This window comes from Rousettus aegyptiacus, unplaced genomic scaffold (genome assembly GCF_014176215.1).
Source record: "Rousettus aegyptiacus isolate mRouAeg1 unplaced genomic scaffold, mRouAeg1.p scaffold_m13_p_7, whole genome shotgun sequence".
Classification (NCBI taxonomy): Eukaryota; Metazoa; Chordata; class Mammalia; order Chiroptera; family Pteropodidae; genus Rousettus; species Rousettus aegyptiacus.
This window is the reverse complement of record NW_023416310.1, coordinates 102,722,640-102,735,557: the sequence shown is the minus strand read 5'-3', so window position 1 is coordinate 102,735,557 and position 12,918 is coordinate 102,722,640. Positions and strand designations below refer to the sequence as shown.

Below are 12,918 nucleotides of genomic sequence, written 5' to 3'. Positions count from 1 at the left end.
AGACCATAGTGGATGACCGCACTGCAGCCAACGCGCCCCACCCCAGTGGAGGGCCTCGGAGCACGTGAACAGTGGGGGGCACACCTTGCTGTCCAGTTTCTTCATGGTCACCAGATCCAGGGACTTGAGAGAGTGCCCAGTAGGCGTGATAAAGTACAAGCACACGTGGATCCTCGTGTCGTGGTAGTCGAAGAGCGAGCGGCGGATCTTCAGTTCCTCCTGCAGATAGTTTTCAAACTGCGCGTCGATGTAGTCAACTATGGGCCTGTAACTACAGACAGCCCCATCACCTAGGAGGCAGGCCTCTGAGCCAGGCCTCCTGCTGGCCCTCTCCCCCTAGGGACAAACAGCCTAGGGATCCCTGTCTAGGTACAAGAGCTGACTCCTTCCCCTCAGGACCTCAGATATTCCCCGACGGGCCCTTCCCAGCCCCACGGAGTATGGTGCTTGGTCATTCGCATGGGGACAGCTAGGGGTGAGGAGTGCTCAGGCAGAGAGTCAGAACCAAGGCCCACATGGGTAGGGGGTGGATGAGACTGGGCGAGGCCGCCCTTCCCGCCTCTTGCCTCTCATCCTTGTTGATCTGATCCCCGAAGCCCACGGCATCCACAATGGTCAGCTTGAGTTGCACATTGCTCTCTTGGAGGTCATAGGTCTGGGGCCGCAGGCGCACACACTCCTCATGGTGGCTGGCTTCCTCGGTCTCGAAAGTTGTATTGAAGAGCGTGTTCATCAGTGTGGACTTGCCAATGCCAGTTTCCCCTGGGGAGCAGGGAGCAGAGGGGAGGGGATGTCAGAGGCTGGACCTGGGGCTGTCCCTGGCTATTGGCTAGGCTGGGTGGGGCTGAGAAATGCTCAGCCTCCACAGAAGGGAGAGGGGCGGGCCTCCTGCTGCATCTCTCACTGTCCCTGTCCCCAGGAGCCATCCCTTCTCAGTGACCTCATAAATAATCTGTGGAAGAAAGAGGCAAAAGGCTGACTTGGACGTGAGATGAGACATGTAAGATGTTTCCTCAGGGCAGGGGGAGAGCAGAGCCAGGCAGCTGAGAGACACCAGGATATTGGCCTCTACTGACCTCAGTGGAACCCAATCACCTACTCTGCATACTATCCCTTCCAGTCCAGATGAGCCAGCAGGGCCAGGGTCTGAAGCTACCAGTAGCTTGGCCCAGCTGCCCAGGGTGGCCCCAGCTCCATATACCTTTAACCAGGGGGTTAAGAATGGCTTCTTCCCAAGGAACACCCACATCCTGGCAGATACTAAGGCTTGGGCACCTGTGGAGGGTCTGGCCAAACTCTGTGCCTCTGGGACTCCCAGGCTCTGAGAGGCACATGGAACCTCCCAGGCCTCCCAGTTTGCAGCTGTATCTGTTCAGATGTATGCAGGCACTACTTATTACATGATACTGTAATGGAGGAAGAGTCTTGTTTGCCATAGTGTCCTAGACACACAGTAGGAACAACAGTCAATGTGTTCTAAACGAACAACCTAAACCTCTGTGATGAACACTGTTTACAAAGCACTTTCACGTGCCTAATACTTTCTACTTTTCATGGCAACTATGGGTCAGGGCCTGGCTCCAACTGTGTCTTTGACCCTGGCACAGACGCCACCCAAATCCCAGTCCTGATCACCCAAAGTGTCCCTGTGCCTGGGAGGTCCCCTTGCAGCTTGACAGGTGGCTAGCACCCCATCTCCCAGAAGGCCCTCATCTATCATCTGTCTGAGGCCGCCCCCTCGTCAGGCCATGAACTCACCCACACAGAGGATGTTGAAGCTGAAGCCCTGAGTGACTGACTTGCTGACCAGCTGGTCGGGGAGGCTGTCGAAGCCCACATGGCCACCCAGAGAGAGGCTCCGGGGCTCTGGCTCTCCATTCTGCTGAGAGAAATACAGCGAGGCAGTGAGCTCACTGGGGAAGAGAGGCCAAGCTGGGGGGAGGCTAAACCTGAGTCAACTTCCCCATCTGAATTCTCAACAAATGTCAGAACACAACGTGAAGACACCAGAGCTCCAATTCCAGGCCAAGTTTCCACAGAAAGAGCCTGGCGGGCCTTAAGGCCCCTGTCTCCATCTGGGAAAAGGCCGTCACCGGAGGTCTCCTCCATCTGGGTAGGCAAAGGATCCTGGGGTCTGGGGCATCTCCTGGCTGCTACCCCTGAGGGCTCACCTGTCCTCCTGCCCAGGAAGAGGCCCCAGACGGTCCCTGGATTCCAAGTAAAGAGGCCAAGACAGGAGAATATATATGTTCCTAGGGCTCCCTCCCAGACCTCACAGGCCCTCCTATTAAAGTGAGATTTAAGCAGAGGCAGGTGTGGCCCAACCCCTCACTTAAGCTCTGTCAGGGAACCTCCCCCATCAGGCCGGGCTCAGGTCTTCCATGTGCACCCCTTGCTCCTCATGCACCCAAGCATAGAATGCAAACAGGGGCCCTCCTAAAGAGGCCAGTGCTCACTCAGACCCACCACTGGGTCACAGGGCCAGTCTGAGGCACCATAACTCTGAGGCTTCCTCCCTCCTGCCTCAGTGGTGCTCCCTAGGGACCTGCAACCTCTGGCTCATGCCACCCTCCCACCCTACCCCAACCCTGGTTGTTTAGGCAAAGGACTCAGGATGAAAATGTGGATACCTGGCCTTAGCAAAGAAGCGGGCAGCAGGTCCCAAGGGAGCTGGGGCCACTGGAGCTGGCCTGCAGTGCTATAAAAAGTAACTACCAGAACCCGAAGCAGAGGATCAAGGTCAGACTCCAATTCATGTGGCTTCCCTGGGAATGGGGATAAAATGCTGTCCTCTGAGGGAAAGTTCCCAGGCTCAGCATTCCCAGGTCTGGCCCCTCTCAAGGGCAGCCCCCAGACAGCTCCATGTTGGGCTGAAACATGCCTCCTTCTTGCCATGACCGTCAGCAAGAAAGAGCAAGGACAGGAAAGGGCAGTGGGTCTGAGTCCCATCCTGCCCTCCTGCCCGCAATGGCAAAGGGGAGGAAACAGGCCCAACTGAAGACAGCCCTAAGAACTACTGATTAGGACAGTGACAGCCCTTATGCCAATGTGGATACAGGCACAGAGGTAGAGGGGGCTCAGGGCCAGACAGTAGGACCCTGGCTCCCCACCCTCCAGCAGACGGGTCCCCTTGACCTCTCTGCAGCCACAGCCTATTGCCTCAGGCTGAACCTCTCCAACTATTCCTTTCTCCCAACCAGAGCCCTGGCACTCATACCAAGCCTCCTTTTTTCCACTAATCATGCCTGCCCCACCCAACCCCACCCCAGCTCTATCCCTGTATCCTGCATCAATGACTCCCAAATATATGTATTGGCAGGCTGAACCCCATGTGGCATCTGTGGGCAGTTTTACTGTCCCCTCAAACAAGTAAGGGTTACCCCTAAACCTCCTCTCTCCGATGACCCTCTCTCAGCTGAGCCTCTGTTCTTGTAGTTGACCTTTCCTCCCTACTCCCTGTGCCTAGTGCATCACGTCACAACCTCCCCACTCAAGCCCAGGTTCCCCCAGGGCTGCAAACATAACCCAACAAAGAGGCCCCAAAGGCAGATCCCTCTCACTGATGCCCACATGAAATACCATAACTGGAGCATAGGATGTGCTGGGCTAAGCCCAAACTCCAAGTATGGCATTTCAGGACCTTCACGGTCCAAGGCCTTCCTTATGTGTTCAGTGCCTACTCAGCTGGTTACCTCTGAATTCACTTTTCACACTCGGCCCCTTCCCTGGGCTCCGGAGCTCACTCTATCTTTTCCCTGACACCTGCTCTGATCTGGCCCCTAACTACTTACATTCGAAACCCCTCACTTGGCAGGGACCCATTTCCTTGCACTATTAGTTGATCTTTTTTCGTGCATCCTGATTCTCCATCTCCTCCACAAGCTCCTCAAAGTTGGCTGCAGGCTCAGGGAGGTCAGGTTTTCCATTCTTCCCACCCTCCCACCACGATGCCCAACGTGCTAGCCAACACTACCATTTGTAAATCACTAAACACCATCCTCAGCTGTTACAGCACCAGGGCTGTCTGCCCACCTCACACAGAGCTTCACTATTTCATCTCTGTCGCACCTGCTCAGGGCAGCCTGAGATCAAATAGAGGACAGAACAGCTAGTCTGGAGCCTTTTTCTTTTCAGGCCAGACTGAAAATCTCCAAAATTTAAGGCGTGCTGTGCTTGCAGAGAAGGCGATGTGTTTATTCACCCCCTTCTTCCAAGGGTGACACAATCAGGATACGATCCAACATCCTGTAGTCTACTGCCAAAACCCACCCAGTCCGCCATGTCTGGAGACCGCAGGCGCAGGCGCACACTCTGCTGCAGAGGTACCTGCACAGAATCAGAGGCCGTCCTGCTCCTGAGGTGCCTGCCCCCACTTTCTTACAGTTCCAGGCTCCAGAAGCTAAAAGCAAGGGTAGGGGAGTCTCACATGAGCCATCTCTCCACACTCCCTGCCTGCCTTCACTTACACAGCGTGACTCTCACTGAGGACATGTGTGGATTACAGGGAGGTCTTCATCCTCAAGTTGTTGACCAGGCCGCACTCTGTCACTCCAGGCGCCATAGCTCTGGGGCAATCAGGGGCCAAGGGAGTGTCAGTCTCCAGAACGTGCACGTACACACACACATACACACACAGAGAAGAATGGCCACTGGCCCTGATGGGGACAGAGTGCTGTTCCCTGGTCTTAAAAGACTCATCTGGCCTCCCTGCGCTACTGAGTCACTAATGCCGAGCTCCCTGATCCTATATTTGGCCTCAAGAACATCTGATCCAAGGTGCACTGCTCGCTCCAAGGTGCCCACCCCACATGTCTCTGCTGACTGCATAGGGTCCCCATCTAGGAGGAGCCAGCTGCCTCCAAAGCATCGCTGACATGTCTCAGCTACCACGACTCAAAGAACCTTCATGTCTCTCACTACCTGACTACCAGCCCTGCAATTAGCCAGGTAAGACCGCAGTCCCAGTGCTGGGGGTGGGTCCTAACAGTCCTGATCCATAACTGGGTCAGGTACAGGCACATGGCCCTGATTCAGCCTTTATGACCATCTTGTGACCATTAGAGGAGCTGCCCTAAGGCCAAAGCCCACTCAGAGGGCAGCAGAGCCAAGAGAATCACAGAGAAGAGAGAGCCAGTGTCTGCTCTACCTCCGAGCCTTTCTCTTGACCCCTGGCCATATCCCCTTTACTGCTTAGCTAGCTGAGTGGGGCTGTTTCTTGCAACTGAAGGCAACTTGGCTGCTACAATCTCAAAAGGTAAATTCTTTAAATGCAGAAAACCAGGGAGAGAGCAGGGAAAGCATAGGGAAGGAACAGATATCGAATGGTGGCACTATCACCTCGCTGAGGGCCACCTGTGCCAACGAAGCCAAGCGATCTAGTCATCTATGTACTCCTTCCCCACCCTGTGTGGCAGACGTCATAATTATCCTCATTTTACAGGTGAGGAAACAGGTGCACAGAAGCTGGAGAACTAATCAGGCCAGAGCGGGGATTTGAGAGCAGCCCTTGCCCCAGACCACTCTGTCCCTCCACTATACTGCCTCTCCTGCTCTTACAAGGCTCCCGACTCACTCATTCAGCCATTCGACACACACACACACTGGGCATATCTGCTGCGTGCCGGACACTGGGATGGCTGTCAACAAAAAGATGAGGAAACCAGATCCTTACTTTGGGGGCTCAGTCTCATCCAGTCTAAACTCAGAAAGTTGCGGACGCCGGGCAGGTAATGTGACCGAGTGAAGGGGAACAGTGTAGTAACAGCAGCAATAATAGCTAACAGTCATGGAGTGCTTACTGTGCATAACTCTAATCTCATTTAGTCCACACATCAGCCCTAGGAGGTAGACTGTAACAGTATCTCCACTGCACAGATGAGACAATTGAGGCACCAAGAGATTAAGCGACTTGCCCAAGACCACACTGCTCAGGAGGGAGCACCCAGGATCTAAATGGAGATGGTAAGACCGTAAAACCCGTGCTCCCAGCCACATCACTCTACACCCTGCTAGATGAAAGAGCAGCTGACCCGGCTGAGTCGGGGTCCCCCAGGGAGAGGTAGGAACAATGGGGAGCTGCAGAGCCTGTGTTCAGTCCATGATGCCCATGGTTCTGTGACTCCAGCCAACTGTGGGAATGCTGACCTCGTTTTGCCAAATCTTCCAATTTTTCAGAAGAAACTAGAAGTCTAGATTGCTAAGTAAAACTCCTTAATTTTTAAAGGTTGGAAACTAATACAAATTGAGAATAACACAACATGTCTAGGGGTTAGACCCAGCCCATGACCAGGTCTGTAGGGGAGGCCCCAGACAACACAGCCAGTCTCCACTCTTGGGTCACGGAGGCCCACAGGAGACTGCCCCATGGGAGGAGGCTTTGGGACCCTGGTGAGAGACGCAGACCCAACAGCTTCTGGCCCTCTCACACATCCAGCTTCCTGGGGTGCTGGCTCAGGGGGATCTAACTGTCCTCAAAGTTCCAGGACAGAGAGTTAGAAGCTCTGAGCTCCACACACACACAGTAGGAAACTCCACAGGGCCATTATCCACTCTCTAATCACTAACAAGCTTTTGGCTCCTGAGCTAGGCTCCAGGCTTCTATGTCATCATTTCTTTGGCACATCAAAGACAACAACCAAAATAATAACTGCTCAGGCCAGCTGCATTCCTCCATGCCCAGCCATCCAGAACAAAGTGGAGAATGGCATTTTGTTATGCGGCCCAGTGGATAACTAGGACGTCCTTTTCCTGACCAGGAAATGCTCTGTCTGAGCCTCCTGGAGCAGCCCTGATTACCAGCCCAGAGGAGCTGCCCCTTGGACCAAGAAGAGAGGTAGGATTTGGGGAAAAACTGTGTCTCACTGCTTGCCCACACAAAAACAGGCTTTCATCCAGAAGAAATTAGAAATCTGCTGAATATCTGAACCAACAGAGCCAAGGAAGCTGTGGGTGAATAAAGACCACCGAGATCAAGCCTCCCGCACTACGTTGGTAATGTTGGGGTGGGAGCAGAGATGATGCCCCACAAGCGTATTTGTCTCCTGAAACCTGAACAAAGTGCAGCCCCTATGTCAGGCCTTCCACAGTTTTCTGGTGCCTTGGACTTCTGACACTTTTTTCCCCAGGCTCCCATGTCTGGCACACACTGGCCTGAGTACCCTGCCAGACAGACAGGAAGTCCGTCCCCAGGAGAGCTCCAGCCCTGGAGTGGGAATGTGGCTACTAAGTCATGCAATGGACCCAGGAGTCACTGCGCCACCAGGAGCCTTCTCCACTTATGTTTCTGGCACAAAACACCCTACCCCTGGCTCTAGCTACTCTAAGCAGCTTGGGCCTTAAATAGCCAGAGCAGAGGACTCTGGCCAGGACCGTGGTCATAGTGCAACTCTTCTTGAGTCTGACAGGAATCCTAGGAATTTTCCCAGGAAAAGCTTAGGCTCTTGTTCCAGGATTCCACAGCAAGCCTCTAAGCCCAGGTCAAAGGTTACGGGAAATAACCAAAGGGACATATGTGGGAGCTGGGGTTGGAATGCCGCTGCCCTTGGCCAGGAGGGAAGAACAGAGGGAGGATATACCTGTCCCAAATCAAGAGGACACCTGGGAACCAAAGAGTCTCTCTAAGGCGGCAACAGACACCTTGGGAGAAGACATAAGCAGGGATCGACCTTCATGGCGCCAACATGATGGCAGATGAGGTAATAATGGCAAGATGGCAGCTCTCACAAGGCCAGTCATCCCCTTCCCCAGCCTGGGAATCAAAGGGACTTTGGAAGCAAAACTACCTCCAGGAGCCCAAGGCCACACGATGCCCCGACTCCAATATTCCATCCTCTCCGCTTCCCTGTCTCACTAAGGGGCACTTTGCTCCTTCTTTCTGCACACAGACAGCCGGGGCTGCCAATCAGTAATTTGGAATGGCTTGTTTCACACTTCTCATGTCAAAATCAGGTTTCCAAGAAGCCAAGAGCAGAGTTACTGGTTTCTGGGCCCACCCACCCAGCCCCAGGCCAAGGACACAGGCATAGTCTGGGGCTTTGTTGTGCCCTCTGAGAGGGAATGGCACATCTCACCAGGGAACAGATGGGAAAGGTGTTGGGCCTCAGAAGGTACTGAAACCCCAGGCAGTCATACCTTCCCACCTGGCTCAGGGACCCTGGCGGCAGCCCCCACTGCTTTGCAGAAGGGAAAGCCACAAGTGATCTGGACACCACCGGAAGGAAGCTGCCTGTGTTCCACAGCGAGTGAGTGAGACCTTCCCCTTGGAAAGAAGAATGTGGGCAGCAAAGGTAATGAATGCCGCTGATGGTCAAGGGGCAGAGGAAGGCCTGGGTACCTATATGGGCCAAAAGCGGCTCAAGGCAATGCTATACTTCTCTGTTGCTTGTCCCATTCACTCTAGCACCAGAGAGAATATCAAACTCATACCCAGGACCCACAGCCAAGCCCAATGAGTGGACTTGGGTCCATGCCCACAGCCCCTCCTGAGCCCTAGGCTCCAGGTGCCCCAAGCCTAGGAGGCCCCTCAGAGAGTAGCCAATACCTACAACCTAAAATTGGCCCTTATTCCCTCCTCTTTTGGTTCTGACCCTTTAATGTAGCCTCTAGGAGAAATGCCAAGAACCACCTGAAAGCCATGTGTTCTGAGAAGGAGAATATCTAATTTGCCCCAAGACTACCCAGGGCAACAGATGTTACAGCCAAGATGCCCTTTGCCCTGTCCTCCACCACCTCGTCGCAGCCAGGGCTCCTCACCTGAGCCCTGAGGAGGCAGATGGCTCCAGCAGCAAACACCCCAGTTTTACCATGAGGACATGCTGACTTTGGGAAGCATCCTTTCCCCAGGCAGATGTGTCTCTCTCCTGCCTGCACAGATCCATATTGGGTATCTGGCAAAGCTCATGCCTTGGAGACCATGCCTGGGGATCCCAAGACCCTGGCTGGCAGTGCAGAGGCAGGAAAGCTGAAGAGGTTTCAAGAGACGCAGAGGCCAGCCAGCCTTCAGGTCCCTCGCTCTATCATCCTGCAGCTGTTTGCTTCTGGTAGCTGGACCCAAGCCACGGGAAAATTCGTGGTAATTACTGCCCCAAATATGCATCCCCACATAACCCCTCTTAGGGTTCCACACTCAGAGAGCTCTACCCTCTCTGCCATCTCAAGGGGCACTGGAGTGCTGGGGTTGGGTCGCAGGCCCAAACTTGCCAACGACCAGAGTCTGCAACTTCACCCAACCACAGGCTGCTGTTATTGACAAGATGATGGACACGAAGGAGCCAGCACCCTTCCTGCCATCCAAAGCTTGACAAAAGTCAGGTCCTAGGTTCCCAGCCTCCATCCATTCACCCATCTCGTTGGCATTGTGATCAGTCTCCCTCTCGCCATCCTCTCTGTTCCTACCCTGGTTAGTCCCTTACCATGTGCCCCCTTGGATCACCAGTGCCTCCCACCAGCCCCTTCACTCTGACCAAAGTCCCAGACAGCGCTTCCTAAGGTGAGCACTCATAACATGGTTCCTTGCCCGGGAAGGGAGGGCAGGACAGACCCACCTCCCAGGGGAAAGTGGGGCTCACTTTCGACCCCCCAACACCCCCAGGCACTAAGGGCTGCACAATGTCTCTCGCTCAGCTCTAATTTCTCCTTTGGAACAGCTCAGCAAGGAGGTTACAGACCATTTGTATAGGACAGGGAGAGACCACTCTGAGATAGAACCCTGTGTAGGTGATAGGGCTGCCTCCCACCAACCCTTCCCACCACCTCTGGCTTCAGGGCGGGGATAGGCACTCCCTGTAGAGCCTGCTTCTTGGGGAAGTGTCAAGATTACAGGGTGACAACGGAAATGACAGATGGTGCTGAGGATAAAGTGGAGATGGGAGGGGACAGTGACTGGCTGGGAGGAAAGCCAGGCATGAGGCTGCCATGCTGCACGCTTCTCCCCACTCCCCCTCATTTCTCTACATATTTCCCCTGGCCCTTAGGCCTCCCTCACCTCAGAGTTCAACCCTTCCCCCATGATATTCTGACAAGAGAAACATAGGAGATAGCCAAGGCTATCTTCAAGCTAGGATAAGCCTCCGGGGCTGGGACCCAGGAAGGATGAGGGGCAAAGCAAGAGTAGACAGGAGTCTGGCTGCCCAAGGAGGTTAAGAGGCAAAAGAAACTCCCTAGGGGGCTGTCCCAGACCTACTCAGCCAGGAAAGGTCAACCCTAACCCTATGGCTGACCAGGGTTGAGCAGGACCCAGCGAAAATATAAAGGTTGTTGAGTCTAAAGTGTTTACATCACCCTGTGTGGGGAAAAGAAACCCGGCACACATTGACCTTGAAGTACAACTCTGTATGTTCGTCTAAACTCCTGGTTGGGACAGTTCCCAGTTGGTCTGTCCTCCAGGCTGGTCTGACCAACGACACAGCCTGAAAGGCAGTGTAGACCTGCCACAGCCTCATGGCCACTGCTTAACACCAAGTCAACCCTGGGATGGTGAAACACCTAAGCATAGCTCCAAACATGCCACGGTCTGCAATTAACTTTCCATGAACTCTTTGAAGAATATCATTATGGTTGTGCTCATTTTATAGCAAGATAAAGGAAGAAATTATTTTCCCAGAATGACAAGGAGAGGAGAATGGACTCCAAACTCTTAAATTCAGTCCAAACCCCACCCAAGGTCTCCACCCAAATTCAACTCTGTCCAAGTCCTCCCAAGAGTCTGATGGCCCAGAGCATAGAGGGCGTGGAAGGCATCCATCCATCTAGCTTAACCTGGCATAGTAACCCAGGCCCCTGAGCTCAGGCTGTACGCCCTTACCTGAGTCAGTCTCCTCTTTGTCCCTCAGCTCAAGATAACACCCCGAATCCTCACAGAAATGGTCTATGAGCAAACATGGGGACCTGAGGAGAAGGGATTTCCCAGCCCACCTCTGGCAGTGCAGCTGGACCCCTCAGCTCAGCCTCTAAGAACAATCTCTGGACATGTTGTGATGGGAGGATGCCATATGATGGAGCAAACGCATTCTCTGCTGCCTTCTTACACAGGCAAGTCTTTACATCCATATCGGCACTAGGTATCATGTCTCATTTACTGTGTCCACACCACGTGCCAGCCACTATTCTGAGTACGTCACCTGGATCCTCTCATTGACTCCTCACAACAACCCTATGGGAGAGGTAATATTTTTATCCCACTCTACAGATGACACCACTGAGGGGTTAAATATCTCACCCAAGGTTACATGGCCAGCAAGTAGAAGTCTAGGATTCATGTCAGGCAGTCTAAATCTGGTTACTCTACATACCGCTCCCACCTGCAAGACCAACTGTTAGAGTAACCCCTGGCCACAGACAAGACCCAGACATAACTTTCTGGTCAGTTGGGCAGGAAAAATGCACACAGACTCAAACACTCACAGGTCTCTTGGCCTCCAGCTAATCGGCAGGTCTGTTTGGATTCAGGGTCTTCCCTCCTTGGGTACATAAATTCTGATTTACAGTGCAGGCGTGAGGTGAATCTCTGATTCGTACAACCTCTGAATCTGTTCCTCCTGCTCTAAACTTACTTAACTGACACACGGCCCCCTCCCCAATGGAAACAAAACACCCCGGTCAAGAAATTACGAAACCAAGATCTCCTGCTTTAGTTAGGCATATTTCCAAAGTAGACCAACAAAAGCATTCTCAGATTAAAGGGAAAATTTACATATATAAATTCGGATGACTGTATTTATAGCATTAATTACATAAGTCCTGGCTCCCTTATTTAGCCCCAGAACCAATTCTTTATCTGTCACATATTCAGCATTTCTCCCTCCCCCCAACAGCCCTGGGCTCTCCCTCCCCCTTCCCTGCCGACCAGGGCCTCACATGCTGGCAGGAGGACACAGCTTCCTTCACTGTCAAAGCCCAGCCTCCCAGACACACCCAGATCCAGCCCTTAGACATTAGGGGACTTGCAGACACAAGCCACAAAGGCCCCCCTCCCCAGGGTAAATTAGAAAAACCTTTAGGAAGTTGGCCATTGGCCGGCTCAGGCCCAGAGACCCCTGCGGGGACTAACAAAGCCGTTAGTCCTGCAGAAGTCATACCCGAACTGGGGCCCAGACAAACATCCACTGGGCTGAATCTGGAACCGCCCCAGTTCCTGAGGAATGATTGCCTCAGACCTGACCACTGAGGCCAGACCTGCCTGGAATCGCACCCAGGATCCCGCCGCTTGGGTTGGGGATGGGGGTTGGAGGGGAAAGGAAAAGCAGGCCCAGGGTCTTCAGGACCCAGTCTGCCACTCCCTAAACTCATTTGGGGGACTCCACTGGATCCCTAAGGCTTCATCCTCACCGGCAGTGCCCATCCAACAGCACCTGCGCGGCCAGGAATCTCCCCAGCGGTGCAGAAAGAGATACCCGGGGAGATGGGGGTCCGAGGTGTTCGGATCCTCCTCTCTCGCCCCCGGGGCCTCGGTCTGTCCTCGCACCTGGACCGAGCCAGGCGGGTATTTATTTGCTCCGTGCCGCGAAAGGGGCCTGCCTCTCCTGCGCCCAAGCGCAGAGACCCTTCCAGCCGCCCAGCAAGATGCCGCTGCCTGACGCCCCGCGCCCCCCGGCTCGCGCTGCGAAGAGCCCGCTCCGGCGCCCCCAAGCCGGCGCGGCGTCGAGGCCCGGCCGCGCGGCGCTGACAGCCCCTCGCGCCCCCGGCCGGCTGCAGGGCGGCCCCCTCCCCGCGCCGCGCGCGCGCGCTGCGGCCCAGCAGGGCCCTCACCGAGAAGCGTTCCAGGTCCGTGGCCGCCATGGCGAGCTCCGCACCGGGCGGGCGGGCGGGGGCGAGCACCCGGGGCCGCGACGGGGACAAGCCGGCTGCGGGACGCGCTCCGCCCGGGCGGCTGCGGCTGAATGGATCCAATATGGCCACTTCCTGGAAACTCCCCTTGGCGGC

At 54.5% G+C, this 12,918-nt stretch overlaps 1 protein-coding gene across 8 annotated transcripts in view; it reads right to left on the bottom strand.

Moving 5' to 3' along the window:
- Positions 1–12,918, bottom strand: part of SEPTIN8 (septin 8) — a 26,062-nt gene extending 13,144 nt beyond the window's left edge. For 4 of the 8 annotated variants that reach the window (XM_036224432.1, XM_036224433.1, XM_036224437.1 and 1 more), the window contains exons 1-4: positions 12,745–12,793; positions 1,759–1,879; positions 567–762; positions 85–271 (exon numbers count right to left, since the gene is read on the bottom strand). In XM_036224432.1, coding sequence (XP_036080325.1) covers positions 85–271; positions 567–762; positions 1,759–1,879; positions 12,745–12,774 — 534 coding nt within the window. In that variant the 5' untranslated portion in view covers positions 12,775–12,793. Of the gene's footprint in view, positions 1–84; positions 272–566; positions 763–1,758; positions 1,883–12,744 lie in introns of all 8 variants that reach the window. The other 4 variants (XM_036224436.1, XM_016118461.2, XM_036224435.1 and 1 more) reach the window with 3 other exon arrangements.